The 13621-nt window shown below is 30.7% G+C and overlaps 1 protein-coding gene across 6 annotated transcripts in view; it reads left to right on the forward strand.

Moving 5' to 3' along the window:
- LOC117114206 (microtubule-actin cross-linking factor 1, isoforms 1/2/3/5-like) overlaps positions 1 to 13621 on the forward strand; it is a 57009-nt gene that overhangs the window by 4197 nt on the left and 39191 nt on the right. For 4 of the 6 annotated variants that reach the window (XM_033257799.1, XM_033257801.1, XM_033257802.1 and 1 more), the window contains exons 1-2: positions 1919 to 3787; positions 4164 to 4178. The exons of 1 other annotated variant lie outside the window; for it this stretch is intronic. In XM_033257799.1, coding sequence (XP_033113690.1) covers positions 3304 to 3787; positions 4164 to 4178 — 499 coding nt within the window. In that variant the 5' untranslated portion in view covers positions 1919 to 3303. Of the gene's footprint in view, positions 1 to 1918; positions 3788 to 4163; positions 4179 to 13621 lie in introns of those variants that run through there. One more of the 6 variants, XM_033257800.1, reaches the window with a different exon arrangement.

Raw genomic sequence — 13621 nt, forward strand, 5'->3', positions numbered from 1 at the left:
CCATATAACTATAGCACATTGGTCTGCAACCGATTGAAAGAAAGGCTGATCCGCCAATGTACAAAGACAGTACTCTGTAATATGTATTGAATAGAATAAGATAAAGAAAACAGTGTTCCAGCTTCCCCAGTTTGCAGATCTTGGAAACACCACATGTTAAAATCAATGTCAACTTAACTTGTTTTTTAATATTACATGACAAAAAGGTTGAGGCTCCTTAGCTTCATATTTGTCTCCATAGCAACATATTATATGAAGGAAGGATTTAGGAAAATCATGTCCTGATTTATGTTTCCCTGTGAGTCTGGATAGTATTCCCATAGGATAAGCAATAATTTCTTTGGAGGGTTAATCATCTCATAACCTAGTTTGACCTGATTCCATATGCAAACCCTTCTCCAATGCAAAATTTAATAGTGTAGGATAATGCTTAATATTTTGAAAACATATATTTTTACTATACAGCATACCAGTAATAATAAAATAATAATTTTATACTGAAATTTTATATATTAGAAAATCTTGCAAAATATTTGTATCCAAGTTTACATATGCTTTTGTTTTTGCTTCTACTTCTGTTAATCATGAGGGAGTTAAAAAATGTATTTTTCTGAACATTATTTTTTCATGGCCTGCTAATGCATTTTAGTATTAATTGCCTTTTGAACATGAAGATGGTGGTGTTTGATTGTGATGATACTTTCTTTTCTTCAATCTTAGATGATGTGATTGTTATCAGAAAGATGTTTTCATTAAAACGAAAAATATATTTTAAATTAACTTTACAGTACTTCAGGATAACACAAAGCTGCTCCTGTAAAATCAAAACAACATTTTACATGCTTCAGTGTCCATCAATATATCAATGCACATACAGTAGACTAAAGAAAGATGACAGAAGTGTGATCATATCTAAGGAAAAATATAAACACTAACCCTGCTACAGGAAGCTTGAGGAGTGCTTTTTGTTGCTCAAGTGTTCCTAATTTGGTAAAAATGTCCCAAATTTGTAGGTATCCCAATTTCTTAAGGATACTGCCTAATTTGATTTTAGATATTTATCCTGATAAACACACAGGAGGCTAATAGTTAAGACATTACGTATGTCATTGTTTGTCGTTAACTAAAGCCTATTATACTCATTTGTAATAGTATTATTAGGCAAAATCTCAGTGCCTCAAAGTCTGCTTAGGGGTCATCCATTGTTGTCATCATTATCAGTACTCATGACAACAATTGCCATTTTATAGGGGAACTGATAGGGGAAAGCTTCTCAATAGTAATTATAATAAGTTTAGGCCCTATAAAAAATATTATTAGTTTATCACCCTATCTGGGCAGGAAAAGTGATAAGGGAGGGAGGTTTTTTTATTTTATTTTTTATTTTGCTAAAGCCAAATATCACCCTTGGGTTGTTTGCTGGTGCATTGATATTCAAAGTAGAACATGATTTAGATAATGCAAACAATATCTTCTAACTATTTAATAAAAAATTAATGAAAAAAATAAATAAAAGAAATTAAAAAAATTTCAAAATTTTTTTTTTTTTTCCAGTACCATGAAAGACATGCACGGGAGGGTGATAAACTAATAATTTTTTTTATTGGGCCTTACTTGAAGGTTATTCCTATGCTTGCTTTGTACTTGTTTTTTTGTATGTTGCCTCTAAATAATAAATGAAAAAAAAAATCACCAGTTATAACTAGGTCAGTGACTAATTATGACTTATGGTTTTGAGGCGATATCTCCATGAGCAAAGTAGTCTTCAACCCTGTTTAGCCCCCTCATGTTCACTCTGTACAGTAGGATTTCAGACAAATTCAATATTTACAAAACACCCCTGTTGCTGATAATGGTTGAGCCAACCCATTGAATACTGTATCAAGCAATGTAGAATCATAGGGATGACCTCATTCTTAGTAAGGGGAATGCTTGAATACAAAGCCCACCGCTTTCCCTCTCATTCTGTAGTGCTAATCTCAAGAAGCAAAGGATTAAGGGACATTATTAAGGATATTATAATGGATTGGTGGAAGGACTGCTTGTTAGTGTAAACAATGATGTTTAATCATCAATGCTGAATACCAGCTCTACTTTCAACTACCTGTTAAATTGTAATTGTTGGATTCATACTCCTGTCTAGGCCTACAATACAGTATGTCAGTGATTTCTTCTAGTTTCTTTCAAGGAAACTGGTTGAATTTCCTCAGGACTTTGTGTTAATTGAAGCAAAGTCTACAGATTAAACAGGTTTGGTTTGGTCGGCAACACTATCTGGAGATTTGATATCATTGAAGTTAGATTGTTATTATTTACAATAAGGTCATTTGGAGTTCCTGATCATCACTTCCCACTTGTTGATATTACATTGCAGGAGGTGTCACTCAATCTAGCTACTGTTCTGGGAATACCATACTCAGGTTTGTTGTAGGGAATGCAGCTCTCCCTATATAATACTGATCCAGCTAGCAGCCTATTGTGTCTATGGGTTTTTAGCTTGGCTTGAATGTGAACTCTGGGGTTTCTCGTATTAAACAACCAAGGACTTGTATGTTTCACCCACTTTCCAGGATCTAAATTGTAGCAGGAAGCCAGACAGCTCAAGTACCTATCAAACTCTCATCACATAGGTACAATTTGTGGTTGTATTAGGGATAATAAAGTTTGCCTGTCACTCAGTGACGCAATATTGGACGTCCTTTCTCTTTGATTGTTTTGCTGTGGAATACGCAAAGGAAACGGAACAGGAAGAAGGAAAGATGGGATGTTTTGAATGTATATGCCTATATGTATATAATAAGTATAGTCTTTAATTGACAATTATCCCAGACATAAGGAAGACATCTAGCGAAGAGCGGTTCAACTTGATTTATTCAACCGTAGACATTGGCAAGATTTTCCTAGGATTGATGCTATAGTAACAGAAGATTTGATAGCCGTTATTTTAGAAAGTATATAAAAAGAAATTGGCTTTCATATCTCAATTTGTGCAGGAATTTTTAGACGATTTATCTAATTTGAGGATCTTACCTATCTGCAGTTTGATTGCATTGGGTCACGTTTGGAGCCTATCTACGACATATGAATACATTACTAATTGCTAATAGGGATTTAAAAGTTAATATTTAAGCAAATGGTGCTTCAAAATTTACAGTAAAACTGTAACATCACAATTCTCAAGAAACCAAAATAAGACTTTTTTGATACATATGCCTTATTATTTTACTTCCATAATATTTGTATCTATGCAATTTCACTATAATGATATTTAAGTGCCTTGTTTTCTAAAAATAATATTGATTAATGTCTTATGAAACGGAATTGATAACCGTTCAACCAGCTACTTCCATCAAACTAAAAAATAAAATGGGTTCGTTAGACGAGACCGTTTGTGTCACGCGCCAGTTAATCACAGACGAGGAAGCAGGAAAGTGCATGGAGATTGAATTCTATTCCCGCGAGATCCATGCTCCCGAACTCTATTACCAATATGTTGAAGAACCACCTTGTTTAATACGCCAAATAATCGATACAGAAGTCGACGAGGGTGACATTGTAATGTTTGACTGTCGTTTTCATTGTTATCCCCCACCGGATGAAATTCGATGGTGCAAAGATGGTCGGACTTTGACAGAAAATAAACTTTGTATTATACGTACAGAAGAAACAGTGACTTCACTTTTGCTTTGCGATGTTTCAAGGGAGGATAGTGGTGATTATGTTGTTGAGATTACAAATGCATGTGGAAAAATTACTTCAAAGGCTTCTTTACATGTTTACCTCAAAGGTTTGTAATCTCTTATTCTTTGTCCATTGATGACTATTTTTAATATAGTTTACTATAAATGCTTACTTTAAATCATGGAGGTACAGTATATACCTCCTTGTTTAAATTAAATAATGTGGCTTCTGCTACTTCAGAAAATTGTTTTTAGAACATTTTCATGTTTTTTTTTAAAATAAGAAACTAATTTTAATTATTTTTTCATATCCCAAACCTTGTGGCTCAGGAATTCTTAGTGCAAAATTGTGAAAAATAGGTCTTACTCATCAACTGTGTAAAATTGTTGTTTTGTTGTTTTTGTTGTTACTGTTGTTGTTTAGTCTTGTTGAAATGCTGTTATTCTTGTCACTGAAACATTTCTTGCATTTTTATTCTAAAGCATTTGAGGATATTGGTAAGAATACATTTTGGAATTACAGTATTTACTAACAATTGATTTTTTTTTTTTTATTATTCTCATTGTCATTTTAAAAATTAAATTGTCATTTAAACATTTCATGTACACTTTTATTTGGAAGCATTGAATATTCTGAAATATATAATTACATTGATGATTATAAGGTCTACAATACTAATCAACACCGACTAATACTTGAATTATAATGTAAATTTATTCATTAACATTTTTTATTTAATTTATGTGTTTTACTTGTTTACTATTTTGTTTATTCCATTTTATTCATTCTATTAAGTATATTCCATTTAAATTAAAATTTACAGTAATAATGTACTGCAAACTTTACTTACTGCATTAGTGAAATTTATCTGTTTATTTTCAGTTTCTTTTATTTTTAATAGGTTAAAATTCCATTAGCATTCCTGGTTTTGCAAGAGTTATCACGATTTTCAAAGATTCTATAACTATTCCAGGTTAAGAGTTGACCTGTCATTCATTTTTTTAAGCACTGTGATTGTTGCATTATATTTAATTCAATTCATTTTATTGTTAAGCCGAAAAAAACTCCTTTAACAACAAACCATTGCCATAGTAATACAACAACAAATACAAATGGGTGTAGTATTTTTAAGTACTATATAGGCCTATCTCTCTAAAACGTTTTTTTATGGCATTTTTGCCTTCCAAGGTAAATAAATTTTTATACTGATTATTGATTATGCCATCAAAAGCTTAATATAAATCTGGGGAATTCAATAGTAATGCATAACTTTATTAGGTGTACAGTCATTAAATTGGATACCAAAGGTTTGTATTTTCCTCAATTAATCTCATTGTTTACCAATTCATTTTTCCTGTTCTGAACATTTTGTGGTAAACCAATGCAAAACACATGACCATGACTGAGATATTAATTCCTGTTATTTTTACTGTACATTATTTCAGTGTAAAATAGTATAATACATACTCCAAATATCTGAATGCACACCATCGTGTCAGGATTCAATATTTCAACATTAACTATGTCATCATCAGGAATGATTATGTAGTGTACAGTAGTACTGGGATATAAAAAAATTATTTACAGTAGATACACCATTATCCTTACCTTACTAAGAGTCTAACCATTTATTGTGTGTGTCTACTGTACTATATAGAGTAGTTAAAAATATGTAATAGACCTTTGTGTTGAAGTCACTGGATGAGCGAGATTAAAACATAGATCATTGTTTTATCCTATAATATTTTTATTAACATACTAACTAATACTACATTTGGAATATACTAATTGATTTAAACATGTGTATTGTACTTTCCAATTTTCCAACTTACACTATTGCTGATATGAATAACTGATATGTTTTTTAGAATGTAGTTCTCCCTTGGCAAAAATACTCCAAAAGTCTGTCATTATTGAACTTTACAGAAAAACCATTCTTGCCATTAGATTGGGGATGTCTGTATCAAATGAGGCAATAATTAATAAAATATACACTAAAATCATATATGGCATGTAAGTAATTATTAGTATTTAATAAATTTTTAATAAATGTACGTTCTTGGTCATATGGGGAAGATATTTGTATTTACTTACAGTGTAGGAAGCAGGGTAGAGTGTGTACTCAAGGTGTACTGTATGTAGGTGGTAGTCTTAACTCTATTCCAATGCAAACCATAGGGGACTCCAAACACTACATTCACTGTTTACAATAGACTGTATTTCTGCTAAACAACCGATGTTCATTATAAACTTCTGTGTACAATAAAATAGAAATGTGAAGTAGTTTGCTAAACTTTCTCTTTTGATTACCTTGCTTGATCCCAGAAGTATTAAAGTATAAAAGAGAAAATGCAATTGTTAGAGCTACTTACACAGAATATAAAACATGTTTAATCTGTTTTCGAGGTTTTATTGACAGAGACCTACATATACCATGAGACATAGCTGTCCAATCTGTTTGTTTAGTCTTATTATTGTTTTTCCTGTACAAAGTACTGTATAGCCATATTGTGGAAGATAAAGTCTGACCCCTGGGGTTTGTTCTATAACCCTGGTATGTCAGTGGTATTGTTTACTTTAACTCTGAGATAATTTCACACAGTCAAGTAGGAAGTTATAAATTTTACAAGGGTGAAAATGATAATATCAAATTATTTTTTGGCCCACAATGTTTTACCATAAATAGTTGTACTGTACATACCTATAACCTGTATCACACAGCAACAAGCCCTATTGCACCTTCTGTCGAAATAGCCTAAATTAATTGCCTTCTATTTTACAGTATCATTGGTTTGAATCCTGTCAAAACCAGACTTTTTACCCGGGACTAAAAACAAGGCTCCATTCCCTAAGCCTCATATTTTAAGGTGTGTAAATGTAATGACATTTACAATTACAAATTTAATGACAATTACAGTATGTATCATCACATCAGCCCTGTTGCAGATGCCTGTATCCCATTGTCCTGGTGACAGCTGCTGTCAAGCCGTTCCTTGCATCTTTTCTTCCAACTAACCCAGGTAGAAACCAACTGGTATATCACACTCTACCACTAACATATTGTACCTGTAACATATCCTCCATGCACTTGTTATTGCGTAAAAGTAATACCAATAATCCCCTTAAGATTAAGTCGTTTAATTTATAAGTTTTAACATGGTACTGGTAGATATAATAATCATATTATTAGTAATATTAAATGTATGTGTACTCTATTAACTTATTAAACTATGATTATTATGGTATGGGATACCTATGGAAAACTTTATTGACAAATTATTATATGAATGAATGCTGGACAAATTACCGTAGTTTAATATTGCACTAAATATTAGGAAACTAAAGAAGAAAATACTGGTCATATATATTACATATTATGGTAGATTTACACTATATTATATCCCTGTAGTAAGAAAGATGAAGAGAAAATAAGTAGACCTACAGTAAAAATGATAATAATGAAGAGGCATTTATGTGTGTTCATGATATGCGAACATAATGACAAATCAAACAGGAAATGGAGTAGACTATGAAGCACACGATTTTATGTGCACATGAACATTTTTACCTGTTAGTTATTAGGTCCTCATCAGCATGACTCACCAAGCAATGCTGATGAGGACCTGTTGACAGATAGAACTATTCATGAGAAGAAAAATTTAAAAAAAAATAATCTTATACAAAATAAATCTGTTCTCAGTTGGTATGATTTTGATGATGGTTGAAGCAACTCAATCGAAATGTCAAGATATTCTCAACAAAACAACAGTTTTTTCAGAATATCTACTTGGTGTACTGCAAGCATTTAATATATCATTACTTCCTCATGCAAACCCTCAAACAAGATTTTGATATACTGTATTTTATTATCCATAACATAACATAAAATCCTTTTTTTTTTGTTGTCATGACACTGGGTTTGTAAGCGCATAAGACATTGCATTGTAGTATGCACTATATAAATGACTATGGCCATAACAAAATCGTAAAGCTTTTGGTACACCATGTGTAAAAATATATGGTTATTGTGTTAAAAACCTCTGGGTGGTTGGTGGTCTCTCTGTCTATTTTAATTGAATTGTCAACCAATGGTAAAAGTACCATTTCTCTCTTGATTTGCAGTAGAAATACGCTCCAAGATATGGTGAGGACCAGGGATCCCTAATGAATCACATAGTGTTCTTCATCACCACCTTATCTGTACAAAATTAATCTAAAGTAAACTTGTTCAAGATTTAGGATTCAAGATAGATTTTATTCGTCACATATAAAAATATACATGCAATTTGCTTTCCTGTGCGTATATAATAAAACAATATAACATACATAACACAAAAATATAAATATAAATATTATATAAAATATTAGCACCAAAAACTAACTTAACTACTGTAGATAGAAAGACAGTGGAATGGACTTAAGCAGCTATGGTACCTAAGACTAATTCTAGAGAATTGATTATTTTAGAGCTGACATGTGTCTAGTATGAATGGATTTTTTAACTGGTTTGTTTTGACAGTAGTTTGTTGAATTCTTCCTGATTTGTTAAAAGTTAAGTAACCATTTGATGGGTAGACTCATCCTTTAATATTCTTTCTAATTTCATAAGGGCTGACTTATCCCAGAAACTGTCAATATGTGGAAGCTCCATACCAATTATTTTTTCTGCCACTCTGGTTATTTTCTTAATTTGATTACTATTTTTCTTTGTTACATTACTAAACCAGGCAGTACAGCAGAAGCAGATAACTGATTTTATTATATTATTATTGTTATAACCAACAGCATCAATAATGAGTTTATCACAAATTGTTATTTAATTTTAGTACTCCATTGAGGCATCTTGGGAGGTTGTTTATCCTCTATGTTTCCTTAATATTTTGTTACAGTATTCTCTTTCTTGGTAATACAAACTAAACATTGTTTCGTGAGACACTGTTACAATGACGGTATTCAGGTATTCAGTGGAGAGGATCTTATCAACTTAACCATAACAAAAGTATCACTATCATTCTTTTCAACTTAGCCAATTATGTATTTGGTTTCAGTTCAGTTTTCCATTATTGTTTCCATCCTAGTTTATTTCTCTGCAGGGAAGTCTGGGGGGCTTTAGTTCATGGTCAGTTTGTAATTCGTATCTTCAGAATCAAGCATGGTCTAAATATTTCTAATAAAATGAAGCTGGAGATTAAATTTTGATAACGTAAACTTGATTCAAAAGTTTACGTTACATTTTTATTAATAATGTAATATCTTTAACAATAATTATATCAATTATTAATTACAGTCTTGATATAACTAATTTACAGTCCAATATAACTAATAAATTAATTTGTAATACATTTTTTTGCACTATGATTTTATTTTGATAGGATTTATGTATTTTGTAGTGCAAATCTAAATTTTGATACTATCTTTTTATTGGATGTCGTTGTGGATTTTGTAATTTAGATACAGTAGCATATTTTGACACTTAGATATACATCTCATTAAGAGAACGACACTCTGTGCCAAGTATGAACCAGGTCAAGTTATAGTCACACCACTTTTTGGAACTACTGTACATGTACTAGACTAAGCAGGTGATTTCTGAAACAATACCAATGATAAACGAGTTATCAACAATTATTTACATATTGGTGTGTTCATTTGTATTGTGCAATCTATCCCTCTATGATATAAATACAACTTCTTTAAATAATAATTAAATCAGCTTTTTACTGAAAATTACTGTGATAACATTCAGAGAATTGCATCGATGTAGTGGAGCTGCACCTTGCTAATGGTCTTCCAATCTCATGGTAGTCATGCAAACATGATAAATATATTACTTTTAAGTTTCCTAATGAGATTAATTAATTATTTATGTACAGAGCACACCTTCATTACTATGATTAATAAATATCACTGTAAGTAAATTGACTTAAAGTACCTCCACTCTCTAAAACTAATAAATAACTAAAACATGCTCACTTTAAGACTAGTAAATAATAATTAATTTACGGAACACATGACTAAACTATCGAAAAGAAACTTATAGACAAAAAAAACTAATAAGATTCAAAAAAATGCTGTAAATATAAACAGTAATGTTTCTTTATTATTTTTTTGAAATAGACTATGTACAGTTAATATACAAACCTTCCCTCGGTCTATTTTGTATTGTAATCAGTTAATTTGTATGTAGTCTTGGCATTAAACAGCACATACTCCTACCAGTAAAAGTTTAGAGAGTTATGAATTAATTTAGCATTAAACAAAAACCAACCTCTGTATATAAACAACCACCACATTTCTCTCCTCAAACTGATTGTTTAGAAATATATTTTATGTGTTTGTTTAACTTTGTTGATAAACCATGAGGGTGAAGAAGAGGTTGATTTGAGGGATCAGATTTAACAGGTTAGAAATGGTCCTTTCTCAGATTGGTGATCGCCATATATTATTATGTATATGGATAACAAGTGATACTGGAGTCATTCCGCTAATTTGACAATTTGTTTGGTCACACCTACCATACATTAGCAAATTCCATTCATCAAATAATGGAACTGAGCTGTGTACTATATAGGCTTCTACAGTACTTCGATTTAATATCAATATTTAAGTGGAATAGTTAAATTATGTTAATTTTAATGTATTCTGCTAGTGTTCAGTACTTTTTTTTTTTTTTTTTTATTGTTATAGACTACTTAATTTAATGATAGTAATTTTAGGAGTTCAAGGCACTTCTACCCTGGACATGCCTGCTGTCTCCCTTTATATTGAGTGCACAGGACACTCCTAGCACTGTATTTAATGTTTGGGGTACCTATGAAGCTGCTGTCTGTGCAAACCGCTTTTTGGAATTGCTGTTTAAAGCAGTTTGTCCCCATGGTTTATGTGCACATTATCGAAAACCAAAATTGACTAATGAATCTTAGTAATCAATTATTGATAAATTTGTAATATGTTAGCAGCCAAACATTAATCACAGTGTCTGGTTTATAAACCACTACTAAATGTTTATGTCGCAAATTGAGGTGTTATGCCACATATTAATTTTAATAATGGTAGTGGTAAGTTTAAACAACTTTAAATTGTGAAATTTTGAAAGTGATAGTAATAATTACATAGTGTCATGTATAAATTGAATTAAATTTGATTTTCAGTATTTAAATATTAAAACAATAAACACTATATTAAAAAAATAATATTACTATGAATTATAATTATTCATAGTAATATTATTTTTTTTAATATAGTGTTATTTTAATATTTCAATACGGAAAATCAAATTTAATTCAATTTATACGTGACATAATTCAAGGTTCCTTTGTTTACACATATCTTAAGAATTAGTGGTTTATTTATCTTCATGTTTATAATTTCCTGTATCCTGATGTTTTTATTTAATGTGTCTGTCAAATTTCCCATGATTCTCGTTTAATATTACCGTCAAAAAACACACACATGTCTGTAACATCACATCCTGTTACCAAGTGAGAAATATTTCTGTCTTCTGCTATCTCAAATTGAAGATTCTTTTAATTAGGAATACTTGATACTTGGTCTAGGGCAAGAGGATTATTAGTCAGATAGAATCAATTTTCCAATTCCCATGGATTAAAGAAATCATGGCAAGAAGATCTACCTTGATGCAGTTTTTCTGTTAATCTCTGATTTGTCACTTTTTCAAATTAGTGGATTGAGTCATGTTGCGTTCAATGTTAATGATGGTCTTTCACAACAGTGGGTGATATCACCATGACAAGTAAAATAATAGTCAATTGTTATTTTAAAAATGTGAATTAGAAAAAATGTAAATACACTTAATTATATATTATGATAGGTTAATATTTGTTATTATTAACATTAGTAATAATAATTGTTATCAATATTTTTTATATTGTATTTTTCATTAGGATTGATTGTACTATTTTGTTATTATTGTTAAATATCAATTGCTATTATGTGGTTCTTATTGTTATTATTTATTTGACATTGGACCATTTTTTTATTGATTTTTAGAATACTTAGTACCTTATTAACCTTGGTGATGAGGCTTAAAATTGTGTAGGATAAGTTTCCTCTTAGTAGGATATGAGTCAACACACTGTGTGTGTCAGATGTATATAATATCATTGGAGTACTTTGTAATATTTCCAACGTTTGTTGATGTTAATGAATGCTAGCGAAGGTATTCTTGTAGATAGCATCATGAAGATGCTATTATAACACTTTGGCATTGAATCCAAAATTTGATATTTTCTTATTCAAATTAGCTTCTATTCATAAATTTTTTATTACTGTACAATTATTCCCACTTATAGTTCATGCACTTATGTCATTTAAGGATACTTTAATTATTGTTCTTATGATCATCCATATTTTTTTCTTTGTCACATATAATATAGATTAACTGCTTAAGTAAACAAAACAGTTTTAAGAAAGTTAATTGGTATCCAGCAGGGGTGTAGGCTGGTTTCAACCTGTGGGTTCGGTGCAAAAATGAGAATGAGGATCTAATCCCAGAATACTGAACTAAATCCTTATTCCAATGAAAACCTTATTTTTTATTTTTAGTATTTTAACCCACTTAGTGGAACTAATTTACACCCCACCCCCACCATGTCCAGTCAGTTTTTATTAGGGAAGTGGTTAGTAATTAATAAGGATTTTATAATTAGTTTTCTGAATGACTTTTTTTTAAAAATTAATTTTTAGAATTAGAATCCATTCAGTGTGCAATTAAAATAATAAAAATATTGTCCAAAGCAATAATTTATTCAATAATCAACATTTACCCGTATTGGTAATATAATACAAGTAATCCGTACAGCAGTTTTCTTGTACAGTATTTTTATATTATTGGTATTATCATGGAGTGTTGGCTGCATGTCGGAGGACATTTATACCTGATTGGCATCGAGTTAGTGTTCATGGCAATAATGTATGTATCGTGTACAAAATTCATTTTTAAGCTCAATATTCAAAGGTTATTTTTTACAGTAATTTTAAATGACGTAACAGCAATGTACTGTAATATCAGCACTACAGGAATACTGTAGTTATGAGTCTTAAAGCAGTGTAGTCAAAATAATTACAATTTACTTATTCATAAGAATTGAGCTCAAGATTGGTATTGGGAGTCAAGCATCTTAAACACCATCTCACACTATTATTTATTTAATAATATTTTTTTAATGAGCAGGACTTGAATCAAAGATACTGGGATTGTAATCACAACTCACATCATTACATATAAATTGTGGTGTCTCCATCACCATTAAAGCCTAAACCTGGTCATTCTTTACCATCTGCACCAGTAGTCTTTAAGCTCAATTGGTTTGTTAACTGCATGATTTTCCTCAAAATATTTTGCTTTCATATTGCCTAACTTGCCATGGATAGAGATTTTAGGGAGGTTTAAATTGAGGACATCGTAGGATAACGAGATAATTGATGTTATGTTAGAGTAAAGTTGGTAGTAATACTGAAATTTAGAATAGTTAAGATTCCTATTGCTGTACTGTATGGAAGAAAGTGGGAAAAGAGAAAGATAATAGTTATTGCAAAACAAACTTCATTTTATCTACAGTATAATTTCATGCTGAAATGATTATGTATGAAATAGCCAGCTTTTGAAAAAACATACAAAAATTTGGTTTGGGTTGCCAAAACATATTCATTCATGGGAAAACTAAGGATGTTTACATTTTACATGCATAGACAGGTGAAGTATTGTGACTCAAAGTAAAAGTGTGTTTGAAGGTTTGCATGGTGAAGTAATAATATACTAAATGCTGCAGTACACTGTAGATAGTTCTGAAAAGAACTTGTTTTCTTCAGTGTGTCCCTCAACATTTCGATTGAGTTTCTTCAATCATTTTCAAGAGAGTAATAGAGAAATAATTATATGATTGGAAAGTGAGGCTTGCTGTTGAAACAAAGTAAATAC

Source organism: Anneissia japonica, unplaced genomic scaffold (genome assembly GCF_011630105.1).
Source record: "Anneissia japonica isolate Jap-2015-1 unplaced genomic scaffold, ASM1163010v1 scaffold288108_len519018_cov203, whole genome shotgun sequence".
NCBI classification, from domain to species: domain Eukaryota; kingdom Metazoa; phylum Echinodermata; class Crinoidea; order Comatulida; family Comatulidae; genus Anneissia; species Anneissia japonica.